Source organism: Vicia villosa, linkage group LG3 (assembly GCF_029867415.1).
Source record: "Vicia villosa cultivar HV-30 ecotype Madison, WI linkage group LG3, Vvil1.0, whole genome shotgun sequence".
Taxonomy (NCBI): Eukaryota; Viridiplantae; Streptophyta; class Magnoliopsida; order Fabales; family Fabaceae; genus Vicia; species Vicia villosa.
This window is the reverse complement of record NC_081182.1, coordinates 27,472,447-27,488,297: the sequence shown is the minus strand read 5'-3', so window position 1 is coordinate 27,488,297 and position 15,851 is coordinate 27,472,447. Positions and strand designations below refer to the sequence as shown.

The 15,851-nt window shown below is 34.5% G+C and overlaps 1 protein-coding gene across 1 annotated transcript; it reads left to right on the top strand.

Moving 5' to 3' along the window:
- Nucleotides 1–251: 251 nt before the first annotated feature.
- LOC131655251 (uncharacterized) lies at nt 252–3,128 on the top strand. Its single transcript, XM_058925146.1, has 7 exons — nt 252–627; nt 714–813; nt 920–1,040; nt 1,553–1,674; nt 1,799–1,920; nt 2,558–2,717; nt 2,803–3,128. Exons 1-7 carry the CDS (start codon nt 465–467, stop codon nt 2,828–2,830), a joined length of 816 nt encoding a protein of 271 aa, XP_058781129.1. The 5' UTR covers nt 252–464; the 3' UTR covers nt 2,831–3,128.
- Nucleotides 3,129–15,851: the final 12,723 nt, after the last annotated feature.

The following is a 15,851-nucleotide window of genomic DNA, read 5'->3' as shown; positions in this document are numbered from 1 at the left end:
TACAACACTTGCGAGGGTGCAGATTAAAGTGTAAGGGTGGCAAGAAAAAATCTCATTTAATCAAACTTAAAACATACATATTGGATCATTAAAAAGCCCAAAAATACGCATAATAATGGGGTGAAATTGGCCCGTTAAGTTACTTGACCAAAAAAGCCCGTCAAAATCTGACTGCGCAGAAAATCAAAATAGAAATGAAATAATTGGACAAACTGACAACAAGAACACCAACGTGGACTACATCAAATACTAGAAAAGAACACCAACGTGGTACTTGGTCCTACCTGAATCAAAACGCCATTTCGATAATATCCAATGGCTCCCTTCCAACACGACCACGACGAACAAGCTAGTTTCTTTTCTACTTTCTAAAGCAAGAATCTACCAAGTCAAACCCAGAATCAAAACCCAAACCACAAAGTTTCTTTCTTTGTTTCTTTTGAAGTGAAACAAGAAAGAGAAGAATGATGGGTTATGTGACGAACCACCGCTGGAAAAGATGGAAGAGAAATCGCATATGGGGTGCAACCGCAACATTTCTTTGTTGCATGTGTTTCATCTTGTTCACTCCTCCAATCCCTCGCTCTCTCAATCACCACCGTTTTGCTGACGTGCGCAATCTTCTTGGTAGCCACTCACTCATTTCTTGTTTCTTCAACAAAATTATGTTTTGATTGCTCTATTGACTATTCCCTATTGGTTTCTACACATAGGAGTACCCAACACATTGAACGTGATGACAAATTTCCCTTTTTTAGTTGTGGGTGTTTTGGGTTTTGTTTTTGCTCTTGATGGAACTTTCTTCAACATAAGGTTTTCGTTGATTCTTATTATAACTACTGGTTGTAAATTGTAATCATAATCAAAAAGTGTTTGTCTGCTGTTAACAGTGATTGTTTTGTTTGTTGAATTGATGTAGCTCTCAAGGAGAGGTATGGAGTTGGGTTGTGTTCTACAGTGGGATGATAGGAATTGCTTTTGGTTCTGCTTATTATCATTTGAAGCCCGATAATCATCGCGTTATTTGGGACACTTTACCGGTTAGTGTTTTATTACAACTCATCTAAGCTGCAGTGTTTAGTTTAGTTTAGTTTGGGTTGAACTCGAATCAACCCGACGAAAATTGAAGTGGTTTGGTTTGGTTAACATGTTTATGATTTGATTAGATTTTCATTGATTGAATTTATAAGTGTTTCCATTTGATTCAAGTGTTAGAATCTTAAATTATGAAATTTAGTTTAGATATTGGAAGTTATATGGAATCAAATGTAATTCTTTAAAATATTTAATGTGTCATGAATGATGAGCCGATAGCGTGAACCAACCAGTTCATCATTAGATTGGGTTGGTTCAGGTTTAACAAAAAATACGGGGTTTTGACCCAATTTGAGTTGATGAATTTTGATTAGGTTGGATAATGGATTTGATCAAAACCAACCCAACCCGAACCATGTACACCCCTACATCGAAGCATATTCTTAATTCTTTGGTTCTTTTCTAATCTTGTTCTCTGTGTTTATTCTTCTAATTTCCTTTTTTTTTTCTCCTTAAGATGACGGTGGCATTCTCCTCGCTTATGTCTTGTTTGGTTTTTGAGAGATTTGGCCAGAGGACTGGTCTGTGTTGTTTGTTTGCACTCTTAGTCTCTGCCTTTCTTTGTGTACTTCATGAACGGTTAGTTTCTATTTGTGTTTGTTTTTGTTTTGTTTTGTGCCTATTTTGCACATCAAATCGTGATGGCTGATATAGTGTGTTCAAGTTTTGTTCTGAATTCTGTATGCTAGTTGGTTCGTTGCAGAATTTATAATGATATCCGGTTCTGCGTGATGTTCCAGTTGATTCTCTCTCTTGCTATTCCGGCTGTAGCATTTATGTACCGCTCCAAATATACTCACTCAGGATACTGGTTTTTAGCTACAGGTAACTAAGCCCTGAAAGTTTGTAATTCCTAAATAGTTTTGAGCAACTTGAACAATGCTTCAATCTTCATCGTGCTTTGTTTGTTTAGTGTTTATCTGTTTATAATCTCTATTGAGACATGCAATCATTGCTTTTATGAAATACATATTAAATGCAATTAAAATGGTCTGAGCTCATGAGAAATTAAATGTGATTCTCATTGATTGAAATTGGTAATGCAAGGTTATACATAGACTATAGAGTTATGAATGATAACCAACCACTTTGTGAACAAGTTTAATTAATAATTACATTGCATAAAATACATGTGTATGTGAGCACTGATAACAGCCGGTAATTGGCTAGGCCAAACAAGACTTTGCTTAAATAGGGTCGCTGTCAATTTTTGTAAGGCTCAAGCCTGACTTGTTACGTGTCATCTACATTTTTAGGCCTAGCATAGCCTTTTTGAATGTCTCCAAGTATTGAAGTTGCATAAACAATCATGTTACAGCTTTTAAATATTGTAGCGTGATTTGGAAACAAGTTATGTAAAATTTAGAGTATAAAGCAGTTGTTTATTAACGAGCGACAAGGAACCACCATGTTTTCTTTATTATTTGTAGATATATTTTGAAGAAAAACTTTTATGGTACAGGGATTTATGTGCTAGCAAAAATTCAAGGTATTACTGACAAGAAAATCTTCCGTGTAAATAACTACTTCATAACCGGGCATTCATTGGAACACTTGTGTTTAGCACTGATCCCGATTTCTCTAAGCATAATGCTCATCTACAGGGAACTCAAGTTTCAAAGGTACTTATTTGATCACAATGGTTCCCTGTGGAAATTGCTATTATATTCATAAATTTATATACAATATACACCGACTTGATGACAGGTTAGTTGATCTTAAAGATCGGCCGTGAATCGAAGATTGTTCAACTGTTCTGGAAGATGAGGTTATCGCAGACGTATGATCGGCGAAAATGCCGATGAATTCTGAAAACCTTGCTCAGCAACTTAAATGAAGTTATCTTCAAGAACTTGTATGCCTTACTAGTTTAGTTGTATAGCAGGGTCAAATTCCTTTACCTGTATATGACATGATTTCTGTTAACATCAAACAGTTCTTGATTTTTTTTTTTTAAAAACTTTTTGATTGATCATTGGATTCACTGTCCTTGTGAATATTGAAAGTATTGTCAGAGCATATTGCTTCCTTCACATGCGCTTGCTTTGTCTTTTTGAATGACTTTATGTTTGTTTACTTTATAGCTCAGTGTTGTGTTTTTAACATATTCGCAAGCATGTGGCTGTACCCTTATCATACGCACATGGTCGTTTATTTGTATTTATTTGGTGATATTTCGTTTTCTTTTGGTCCATATGGGAGTTTCAAATTCGTTGATAGAGTTTGTTTAATAAGTTAAAACATGGTTGCTTAGACAAGATTCCGACGCCACCTCTCGAAGACTACAACTACCAAAACTGGAGCATATCTATGTGGTGCGTGTTGACATCCAAAAAATTAATATTGTTCCTTAATGGAACTCTACCAAAATTACCAATATTCGCTTCTTTATACCCTAAATTTGAGCTATGGGATCGAACGAACATGGTCATTTATTGGATCAATTGAACCCTCCCACCTCACATCGCTTTGAGCAATTCTGCTTTGAAGCTCAAAGCTCAGAGAATATCTACATGAAAGATTCAAAGGGGGACTATATCCATTTCTCCAACCTCTTTCGCAATCTTCATTCAATTAAGCAAGGCAATATATTTTTGTCTCAGTATTTCAGCGATCTCAAGATTCTCTAGGACGAACTTGAAAATCTTAGCCCAACTTCTTCCAAGTTCTTGGAACATTCCTTGCACTTATGATTTCATCAGAGTCGTTCGCATATGTATCCTGCCACCTCAAGGGTTTGAATGAGTCTTACAACACCTAAACTTAGATCGTCTTCCAGCATCATTCATGTATACTCCTTAGTTGTGCAACACGAGGTTTCCATCTCTCAATCTCTCAATTCAAAATCAAACATCTTTTATACTATAATCCTCAAAGGAAAATGTCTCTTAAGAACTCCAATGTTATGCACACATTGCAATAAGACTAACCACAAAATTGATGGTTTCTATTTCAAACACGAGTTCCCTCCTAGATACCAATCAAGAACCCCCACACAAAAAAACATTCAGATTCTGAAACATCAACCAACCTTGCTTCTACAACATATAACCACAAATCAATCTCTAAAGAGCACTATCAACATTTTCTTAATCTTTTACAACAATCCAAGAAAGGTGCTCATAAACACACAAATAAGCATAACTTTGTGATACTTCTACTATAGTCTCAATTATCACAAACTCAGGTATTAATTATAAGAAATATTCTATCTAGATTCTTAACTAGGGGAAATTAGACCATGCTTTTACTCATTCAAATGATTTTCTATCATTAAATTTATTTCCCATATACCTGCTCACTTCCCTAATGGGATTGTTATCATTGCTAACTTTTCTAGCATAATAAAACTTGACCATAATTTGTATTTAAAAAGCGTCATATATCCTGAATTTTAATTTAGTCTTATTTTCATATCCAAATTACACCTTAACCTAAACTGCTAGATAGTTTATCATACAATTTGTGTCACTTTTAAGACGTGTTTACAAAGATGATGATTGGTTAAAGGAATGTGCATATGTTTCTCTACATCCTCCACAAGACACCTTTTATTAATTATTCTATATACATACATCATTAGTATATGTAATTCCAATCCCGATCCTCTATGTGCTTCTACTGATTCTCAAACTGTCATCAATAAATGTAATATTCATACCGCCAATAACAATGCCTTAAGTGTTTCCCTAGATGTTTGGAACTATATGTTAGGCCATCCATCTAAATATGATTTACAAAATAAGTCTACTTCCTTCCCTTGCATCAAATATGATAGAGGAGAATTTAGTATTTAAATTTATTAAAAATTTATATAAAAGAGAACACTATCAAAATATCATAAGAATTTCATGTCATGCTTGTTATTTTGCTAAGGTGAGCAAATTGCTCTTTTCTCATAGTACTTATGCTATTTCTAATGTTTTGGACTTAGTCCATATGGACATTTTGGGTACTATATAAACTCCATCTATAAATAATTTTGGCAAAAATATACATGTGGTCTTTTAAATTATTTTATTGTAATATATTGGTCCTTTATATTTTTTCGCTACAAGTTAGTCATTTATGTTAACTAACGTTCGCGCCGTTAATCTTTTTCCTAAACTCTTTTCCAAAATAACTGAAGTGACACTAATGGTGCTGAGTTGTCACTTAATATAGGTCAAAGACCATCATTGGATCATATAGTAAAAAATTTAATACTTTTTAGTGCACAAAACTATTTTTAAACTAATTAAAATGCACGCAAAAGAAAGAAATTAAATAAAAATAGTAAAAAAGATAATAAAATTCTCAGAAAATTACACGAAGAGTAAAATGAGAAGGGATATTTTTAGGAAATTTTTCGTAATTTTTGGATAAAAACGGATTTAATATGAATTTTAGAAATTAAAAGCGAATTAAAATAAAATTAATAGAACAAAATAAAGCAGAAAAAAAGTCAACGGTACATACATTAGTTAACATAAAGGAATAACTTGTAGCGGAAAAAACATAAAGGACTACATTGTTACAATAAAATAACTTAAAAGACTCTGAATATATTTTTGCTAATAATTTTCAATATTTCTTGACAATTGTTGATAACTTCACATGTTATACTTGGACATCATGCACAACAAATATGAAACTAAGGCTCAAATAAAAAAACTTTATAAATAACACTTACACTTAATTTTCTTGAAAAATAAAATCAATCCAAAGTAACAGTGGAAATTAATTCATCACGCCTTCATACGAAAATATAGACACCTTGAGAATATGACAACACCTAATGTCAAGATGCGTTCGGTGGAGTCCTTAGGATCTCTGATCAAGCAACCTCTGATGATGACATATATCAAATAAGAAATACATGTGGAACCTTGTTTTGCATATAATAGGTTTTTGTTTTGATGATGACAATTGTGAAGAGCTATAAAAGATCATAAAAACAATAACATAAACATGATGGCTACTGTGAAGAACATAACAAATATTCAGCACAACAAAGATACAACATGATAACAACTATAAAAGATTAAACATATGATATTCAACATGTTAAACATGCAACAACCAAGAAAGCCAATCAATGCTCTTAAGAAGTTAAAGATGCAAACCATGAGTTTGATAAAATGATTGACAAAGTTTTAGAAATCCACACAGTTTCAAAGACAAACAAACAAATTACATCTAAAACCTCCAAAGAACCCTCAGAGCAAGTGTCAATACAAAAGAATCTATCAGACAAGGCTTAGTGGAGTCAATCTCCAAATTTAGTAAGAGAGTGAAACTTTTGGAAAAGCAATAGTTCTTTCTTTATAGAAGTAGTTGGCTATAAGCACATACACACACTTAAAACCTTTTTAAATTTTTTTTTGAAAATAATAAACCTTGAGAAGTATATATAGAAGTTGCATAGAAAATGTTAGGAGCATTAAAAAAGCCAGAAAATATATTTTTGACTAAATCTAATCGATTAGATTGGCGCGTTTTTGAAAAATAAGGCCATTTGAATGCATTCAATCTATTAGCAATATATATATATATATATATATATATATATATATATATATATATATATATATATATATATATATATATATATATATATCATCTCTTACCTATCTTGGAACTCATAGCTGTTTCATTTAACTGATCTTATTGCCTGGCTTAATCGATTAATGACAATAATTTTTGATTTAATGATGATTTCAAGTAGGGGTGGCAAAACGGGCCCGACCCGTGGGAAAAGCCCATTTTACCCGTCATTTTACGCGGGCCGGGCTTAAATTTTAAACCCGCATAGTTAAGTATGCCCGCCCCGCACCGCAAAAAAATGGGGCGGACATGGTGCGGTCACGTGCAGCCCACGGGCATAAATTTAATTATGCAGCTGTTATAGACTGTTGTATCATGCTCTAATTCTGGAGCTGTTATCTGTTATAGGCTGTTGCATTATGCTCTAATTCTGCAGCTGTTATATGTTGCAAATTCTGCAGCTGTTATATGTTGTAAATTATGCAGCTGTTATAAGTTGTAGTATTATGTTACATGTTGTTAAAATGCTATCTAAATTTGATTGTTTTAAATAGTTACATATTGTTAAATATATAAAATGTTAACTAAATAGGATTTGAAAGTACATAAACAACAAATGCAGTTGTTATTGGATTTGAATGTAGGATATTACAAATGTGTTTTTATTTTTAACCACATTTTTTTATTAATGATCTATGTTTTTAATTTATAGCATGAGTGAAAAAAATTTAAAGAGAGTAGTGGGCATGCCCGCATGTCCGCCATTAAATGGGGCGGGCCTAGTAAATGAGCCCGCGTCTACTACTTTGACCGTCCCGCCTCGTTTTTTTGCGGGCTTTTGCGGGGCAGGCCTAAATGGGACGGGCATGCGTGTTTGCCACCCCTAATTTCAAGCCTATAAATAGATGTCTCATTCTTTGTTTCATTTCATCCTGAACTCGATTTGTATATTGATACACTCTCTCTCTAAGTTTTCATTTTCCTCTTTCTCTCACTAGTTCTAATAGCCAAATGTTTTTGTGAGGAAATATCTTTTGTGAGTGAGATGTCATTGTAATTCTAAATGGGTAGCATTGTATAATTTATCCAACAATTTTGTTTATGCATCTTGGATGAACATAATCCATTTAGGGATAAAAATATGCGGTTGGAAGCTAAACTCGTTAAAAGCTTTGATTAGGGATTGTTTGATAAGTTCCTGATATTTATTTAGGTTTAATATCATTGATATTGTTGAACTTCCCTTAAGGCTATTAGAAAGCCTTGTTCATTTGAAGGATGAAGTTTCTCAATATTGATGAACTTACCATTAGGTTCATGGTTAGCCCGTTTAAAACCATAAATTAGAAGATCAGACTATTAAAATCTCAAGAGGTTATTGGATATCTTGTTAAACCAAATTGAGCTCAGATATTTAGTGGAGAGGAGACTTACCCCTTCAATCTACTGTATGGAAGGAATTTTGGTCACTTCAGTCTCAATATTTTAATGGAGAAGACGCAAACGATCATATCTTTCATCTTATATTATCATGGTTGTAGGACAACCACCATTTTCTTGTATAAGGGGGTTCGTGAGTTTCACCTACTAAATGCTCTCAAGTATATAATGGAAACTCTTAAGATCATTTTTTAGGGAGAGGAGTTGGTCCTTTTGATTTGACCGAACCTCTATAATTTTCGGTGTTTTTCTTCTTCCTTTAAACTCATTAAACTCCGCAAATTATTTCAATATTTATTTACCGCTGCTTAGATATAGAATTTTTTTTCAAACTCTGGTTTTAATTTCAAAAAGTTTTAAAATTTTTTCAACAATATGTTTTTATAAACCACACAGTTCACCCCCCTCTTGTGTGTGAAGTCTCAAGTTCAACAAGTGGCATCAGAGCCTAACTCACGTTAAAAGTACTAACCGTCTCAAGAGGAAGATGACTTTTGACACAAGATTCTTTTTCAAAGCTCACTAACACCTTTTGAAAATTTATTGTTTCTTTTATAAATATGTATTATTTAAAAAAATTAAATCTTTTTCTCTATAAACCTTTTCAATGCTCTGTTTTTTCATACACATCAAATAAATGAAGAAGTAGAAAAACTTCTTTGATCAAAAATAAATTATAAAATTTTTTTTACCGCCAAAGAAATGTAGGACACTTTAGAAATGATATATTGAGTTTCTCCAAGTATCAAGTCGGAGGATGTGAACACATGAGGCAAATAAATTATTTTCTTAACAATTTTAATTGTTACAAACATTTATCTTGAGAATTAAGAATTGTAAATTTTTCCAACTCTTAAATCTATAAGATAGAAACCTCTATGAATTTCCAAAAAATCAAGATAGAAGGAAATCATAGAAGCCGGTGTAATCAAAAGATTAAACTGGAAGATCATAACTCATATCATATCATATTTCCAGTTCAATCAACATCCTCATGTTTAAAGAACAAAAAAAATTTCTTCAACAATTAAACAAAGAAGAGGAAATATTTCAACCTTAGGGAGAAATATAAAGAATCATCTTCCAACGGAGATGATAACACATGCTCAAAAGCACCCTTCAAGGAAGATAGAAGATAGAAAGAAAAATCATAATAACATATTTACTTGTTTTGCATGCAATACAATCTAGAACTTTAAATAAATATCATTTGAAGAAGAAAGCAAAAGTGTACTCTAGAAGTATAAATTTTAAGTCTTTGATCTTGGAAGATAAACAATGATGACAAATGTCAACAATTATGATCAAAGCAACTCTATCTTAGAATTTCTCAACTTATGATCTGTGATGATCAATAAAGTAAATAAGTCTGTGATGGAGTTATTTATCTGTCTGTTTACCAACTCTCTCATCCATTGATGTGTGGATAATGACACACTTTTAAAATGTTCTTCCCTATGGGAATTCTATTAACAACAAAAAATCTTGATACAAGTAAAATCATTTTAAGGTTGCAATAATCAGTTAATCTGACTAACCCCTTAAAATAATTATTCTTAACTCTTTCATGTTTTAACATTTATTTATTTTTAGTTCAATTATTTCTAACCCATAAATATAAAGTTTGTTCAAGTGTTTCTAAGCTTAGGGGTGTTAAAACATGAATTAGAGGTGTCAAAGAAGCAACAAGGCCCAACAAACAAACCAAAACACCAATGAGGCATGGTTGAAGAGATCTAATTGATTAGCCTAATAGATTAAAAATGATCAAAACACACAACTTCAAATCAAATCCAAGACAACCTGACGCGTCTGGATGATCAAATTTGAGTATTGATGAAGATCGTATAAAAAACTAAAATATTGAGATATTTAATTGATTGATCCAATCTTTTAGAAGTTCTAAAATTTCCAGTTCATATATGATTTTTGGACAACGCACTCCTCATTCAATTCCTAACCTAGTTTCAAACCCAAAATCCACCAGAACACACGCTATAAATATGTATTGTATTCTAACCTTTCTCTTGCCTCTCAAAACCTCTTCTCTCTATACACTAATAAGATTATTCTCAAAATGTTCATCATGAATTCACAACCAAACAACAAGAAAATTGATTTTTTAGGCACTCCGCCAACCGAGAAGTCATGAGAATTCATACCTTAGATCCCAAAGATTTCAAAGAGTTTAACTTTTTCAAAACCCTAGAAGAACTCAAACTCTCAAACTTCCTTTGTGCACCCGCAGGAAAGATCTATACCACACTAATGAAGATGTTTTTCTCAAACCTTCGTCAAATAGATGGAATTCTCCACAGTGAAGTAGAAAAGTATCCCATAACCCTGTCTATAGAAGAATTTTAAAAAATTCTTGATCTTCCTCATGAAGATCACCTCACAAAATTAGGAAACAAAGCCAATAAATATAAATATTTCCATGTTGCATCCTCCATAATGATCGAACCATCCTTACCCATTCTCTGTCCACTCATAGTCGAATATATAATCCCTGAAAGTAGAATAATCCACTACATTGTAATCCACGACCTCCTTCCCATAATGGAAAACCCTGGTCTTCTAGCCCAAGCAGATGTAAAAACCATGTGGTTCATATAGAGCAAAGTATAACGGAACTGGGCCTAACTAGTAGTTGATTACATGTTACATATTAAAACAAAATATGCACATCTACCATATGGGAATTTGGTCACAAAAATATTGGAGAAAATCAAATTCAACCTCGACAAGAAAAAAGACTTCAATAAGAAAACCACAAAAATAGGAAAATCTATTCTATCTTCAATGCATTATGAGTTGAAGAATGGAAAAATTATAAGAAAGCCAATTATCAAGAAAAGGAAGAGAAAAATCAATAGTCAAGACATACCCATAAAAATTATCAAAAGTGATGATTCTTCTCCTCATATTTTCACAACCAGAGATCTGATGAAAATCTTGTGTGGGAAAATTGACACACTTAATGTGAAAATTAACTTTGTCACACACCACTTCATTCCTGACAAATCCAAACTTCTTTATCACCTCTACCATACGATGAATCTGATGAAGAATAATCCATATTAGTTTTCTTGACCTTGGTGATGGTCTCCTCGAACTCGGAGGTTCATTCAAACTTCTTTATTTTATTCAGGGCAGCGAAAAAAGGAAGGCTTTGCCACCTGCACAGGAGAGGAAGCAGGACAGGGCGACAAGGCGTCCAATAAGTTGTTGCACGTCCTTCACGTTCTTGGGACTCCTCATGTTGATGACTGTTCAATACTTGTCTGGATTGACTTCAATGCCTCTCCTTATAAACATAAAACCAATATATTTCCCTGCCTGAACTCCTAAAGAGCACTTGGCGGGGTTTAGGGCACTCCGAAGGGCAAGGCAATGTAGTAGTAATTTCCATGGTTCGACATGAAAGAATTTTTGGAGGGCATCCAGGGATCCATTCAGATCTGATTAATGCTAAGTAGGAATCCATGAAGCTTAACATACAATAGACTGATGACCCGTTGATTAGACGATTGAAGTCTGGAAACAAAAATAGATCTTTTGGGCAAGTAATGTTAAGATACATGAAGTATACACACATGCACCATTTATGGTTGGAATTTCGTACCAAGACTACGTTGGTCAGCCAGGTGGGATATGTTATTTTAGTGATGAATCTAGCGTTGGATAGTTTTCCACCTCTTCGCCAATGGCGACCCTCTTTTGCTCGCCTACCTTCTATTTCCTCCGCGCCACTGGTTTGGCAAAGGGATATATGGCAAGGTGATGGATTACAACTTTTCTATCTATATTTGGCATGTCTGAAGGCCCCCTTAAAAATAAACAGACGTTTCTTTAGAGTCGGTCGACTAGATCTTGTTCCTCCCTCGTAGACAAGGAATTTTCTATATTTGTAACCTGATGGGCGTGAGGACCTATCCAGACATCCTTCAAGTATTCCATGGGCGTGAGTCATTCCTCCTCCGCGCCCAATCTGGGGTCCAAACCCTCGAAGTTAGTATTTGGAACTTCTGAAGGATGGACATCAATAAGGGAGAGCTCTTCTCTGGTTGTCTCCATATTGCTGAGATAGCACTCGCGAGCCACTTGTTGATCCCCTCAAATGGTGTTCCTTCGTCCTTTTGGGAGTGGATAGTTCAAAGTTAAGTACCAGGTGGATACGACCACTCCATAAGCGTTGATGGCAGGGCACCCCGGGATGATGTTGTAGGGCGACATGGAATATGCGATAAGGTATATGATATCAATTTCTTAGGTGTCCACTGCCTCAATGCATGTGGTTTTTAGGGTCACATGGTCCATTATTTGTACCTGTTCGCTTGATAATGCCCTCAAAAAACCGTTGAACCTCTTTATGTCATTCAGGTCCGCTCGTAATTTTTGGAAGGCATTGCAGAACAAAAAATCAGTGAAGCTAGCCAAATCGGTGATAACTAAGGGTTAATCATCGTGAGGGTCGATGCCGATGGCATATTCTTTGGAGAAAACAATGCCAACCCCTATTTTCCCTAGGGCGCTTCTGGGAAAACCAAGGGATATAACGTTTGTTGCGATCATCTGCCTTTCATATCTTCTTCAGGCGGCTATGGAGTTGCCGCTCCCGGGATACCTCTGATGATGATGTTTTAAAGTGGGACCCTATCAAACATCTTCAGAAGAGAGATGAAAATGTTGGAGTGGAGGTATGGCTCAGGTTAGTGTTAACGGACCCCACGGTGGGAGCCATTGTACTGGTCAAAAAGTACAAATGTGTGTGTTCCTCCTGCAATGGCACAGAGACTCATAGGTCTTAGTATGTGTATAACACAGTTAAGTGGTGAGATCTTGCTCACAGTGACGAGAAGCTCTGTAGATGGTGTTTTAAGTTAGTTCGAGGGACCAACTCACGTGAGGTGAGAGGCCCTGTTAGTGGTCGACAGTGCTTAGTTGCAGGCAGGAGGTTAGGTTAGGCGTGTATATTAAATCAATAATGAGCGTGGTGCTCTTTTATTCGTGAAGAGTGTGTATGACTTAGAGTCTGCCTCCCTCTTTGAGGGTGTGTGTGTGTGTATATGCCTCTTGGGCCTAAATTTTTTTTGAAAAGGAACCATCGTCCACTCAGTCTTTGGTGGACTGTTGAATCCCTATTTTTAAAAGAGACGCGGGTCAGTTGACAAATTTAACTTCTCTCTGTTCAAAAACGTCTTATCCCACGTTTTCCATAATTAGACAATAAGAATTCCTTTAAACGAAGCGATACCTCCCTTTGGGCGACATCCTATTGCCACCTCTCCCTAAGGAAACTTAAAGACACCGCCTCGCCTTAGATGAAGTCTTTCGTAATTATAACACTGCACCTCATACTCTTTGAAAATTTCAATCCACCTCCAAACAAATCCTCAATGGAGGCTTATCCCTTTAAAAGAACACGAGCATTAAGACTTATTAGCAAAACATAACAAAACGCATGAGAATAAGATAGATGGAAGTGTATACAAATGCTGGATAAAAGACCCTTATCTATATAAGGTAGATAGCACAGACACACCAATACTATTAGTGGGCCTATAACATAAAAAATCAAAGCAAACTTTAAATGTAATGATGGTTATGCAAACAATTAGTATTATGCAAATTATTACAAATTTTGATTCTACTTTTTATTAATATATTAATTTACAATTTTGAAAAAAATAGTTATAAAACTAATTCTAGAAACTGTAATTAAATTTTTTAAATTTAATAACTATTAATATTTACTTAAATATTTTTATTAATAATTAAAATAAAATTTTAGTTAAATACATAATAATATTTATTACTTATTAGATAAAACGCATAAAAAAATATGAGTGTCCGGATATAATTATTGTTATACGAGCCTAGTGGCAATGATGGCCTCTTATTAAATACTTTCTCCTTTTAAAAATATATTTTTTTACCTAAACTATACAAAAATAAATCAATTTTTATCTTAATAAAATTAATTATAAACTGTATTATATTTGAAAAACTCTTTTCACAACTCTTGGGATTCTTATGCACCATGTGTGCTTCTAAAAATGTTCATATGCTTTCGTAGATGTACATCTAAAAATACTTTTTTTATATTTGAGTGAAAACCTTTCGTAGATGCATATACATAAAATGTTCTTATGTATATCTACAGAATAAACCAGATACAGAATACCAGAAAAACAACATTTGCAACGATAAAAACAACATTCATAGATTAAAATCGGCTTTACATTGATAATACAACAACAAATTAAACATTACATTTTAATAGTCCGGTGGACGCTTGCACATCTCTAAGATTTGCTCGACTGTTCTTTGCACCGTCACTACGAACTCGAGCAGAATTTTCTCTTCGAAATACGTTCGCCACATCGCCTAAACACCTGCTCGGTTTTTGAGCTCAAAGTTGTTGTAAACGATGTTCCCTCTATTGTCAAATAAAGGTGAATGATACTCGAGCTTCACAACCTTTCGTTTCTCACCGTAAAATAGGCAGTAGTGGATTTCGTCAGATAACATCGAGCGAGGTGTACTCGTTGAGTTTGAACGTCTGCCCGAGTGTTCTACCGTCGGAGTAGGAGACATCTACGACATACCAACGGACGTTGTACTCATATTGAGACATATTTGTGTTTGTGTGAAATAAAACATTAGAAACCCCAAATTTATAGAAAATCTAGGTGAATATGGACCATCCATTTTCTGTCACAGAACATTCCGTAGGTATATCCACGGAAGTATCCTAGATATTTTGTTTCCGTAGGTGTACCTACAAAAAACCCATAATTTGCAAATTTTAAACCTTCCGAAGATACATCTACAGAATTTTCCTTGTTAGTTTATTTAGTAGAACAAAATTATAAGGCAGTCCAGAATTTAAAACTACATAACACATACTAAACCTTCCATTAGAATTTATAATTGACAAAAAATGATTATATTGCAATGTCAAAGAGTGCATATATTACACTTTGGAACTACAAAACACATCAAAAGAACTATCGCCGACTAAATCTATTGGTGGTTCCAATTTTGACTTTTCCTTATTCGATTTCTTTTCGATGTTGTTCAATCTTTCGAATTCATGCATCCTATCAACAAAAATATTCGGTCACGTCTTGGCATCTTCGGTATGATGAAGCGTTCATTTTGGTGACGTAGGTGGTATGGGGTATCCCGGTTTCAAGTAAACTTGCACAGACTCAATTTTGAAAGTCATCCAATACACTTGGTGCGATCATTTGGGTTTGTTGGTGGTGCGATGCGTGGGGGAGGGGGAGGTTTTCGAAAAATCATAACACATCAAGTCAATGCACACCCTATCATTCGTGCATGCAATAAGATATCCCATTTTTGGGAATCTCATATATTTTGACACCGGTGCATAAGCGCCCAACCAAGGAACAAGAGCTTCGTTAACCGCTTCAAATTTAACTTCCTATCCATATAACCACGCGTACGAGTCTTTATGCGTCTTCAACTATTGGATAAGTTGATGAAGAACAATAGTATGGCTATCCTCTCCATTACCAAACAACCCCGAGACGGCCTAGTAACCGCAATTACCGTCCCCCGCAACATTGACGATCCTCTCGATGTATTTGTGCATAAAACCAACATCTCTTTGATGAATGGAATTTTTGGTGGAATCCGCATCTCTTCGACGATTGGAATTTTCGGTGGAATAGGTGTCGGAGGCGGTTTGCTTATGCGAGCTCCTTTATTTAAACTTGTTTGAGATTTTTGAGTCGGTAAGTCGGGAAAAAGTTTATCGA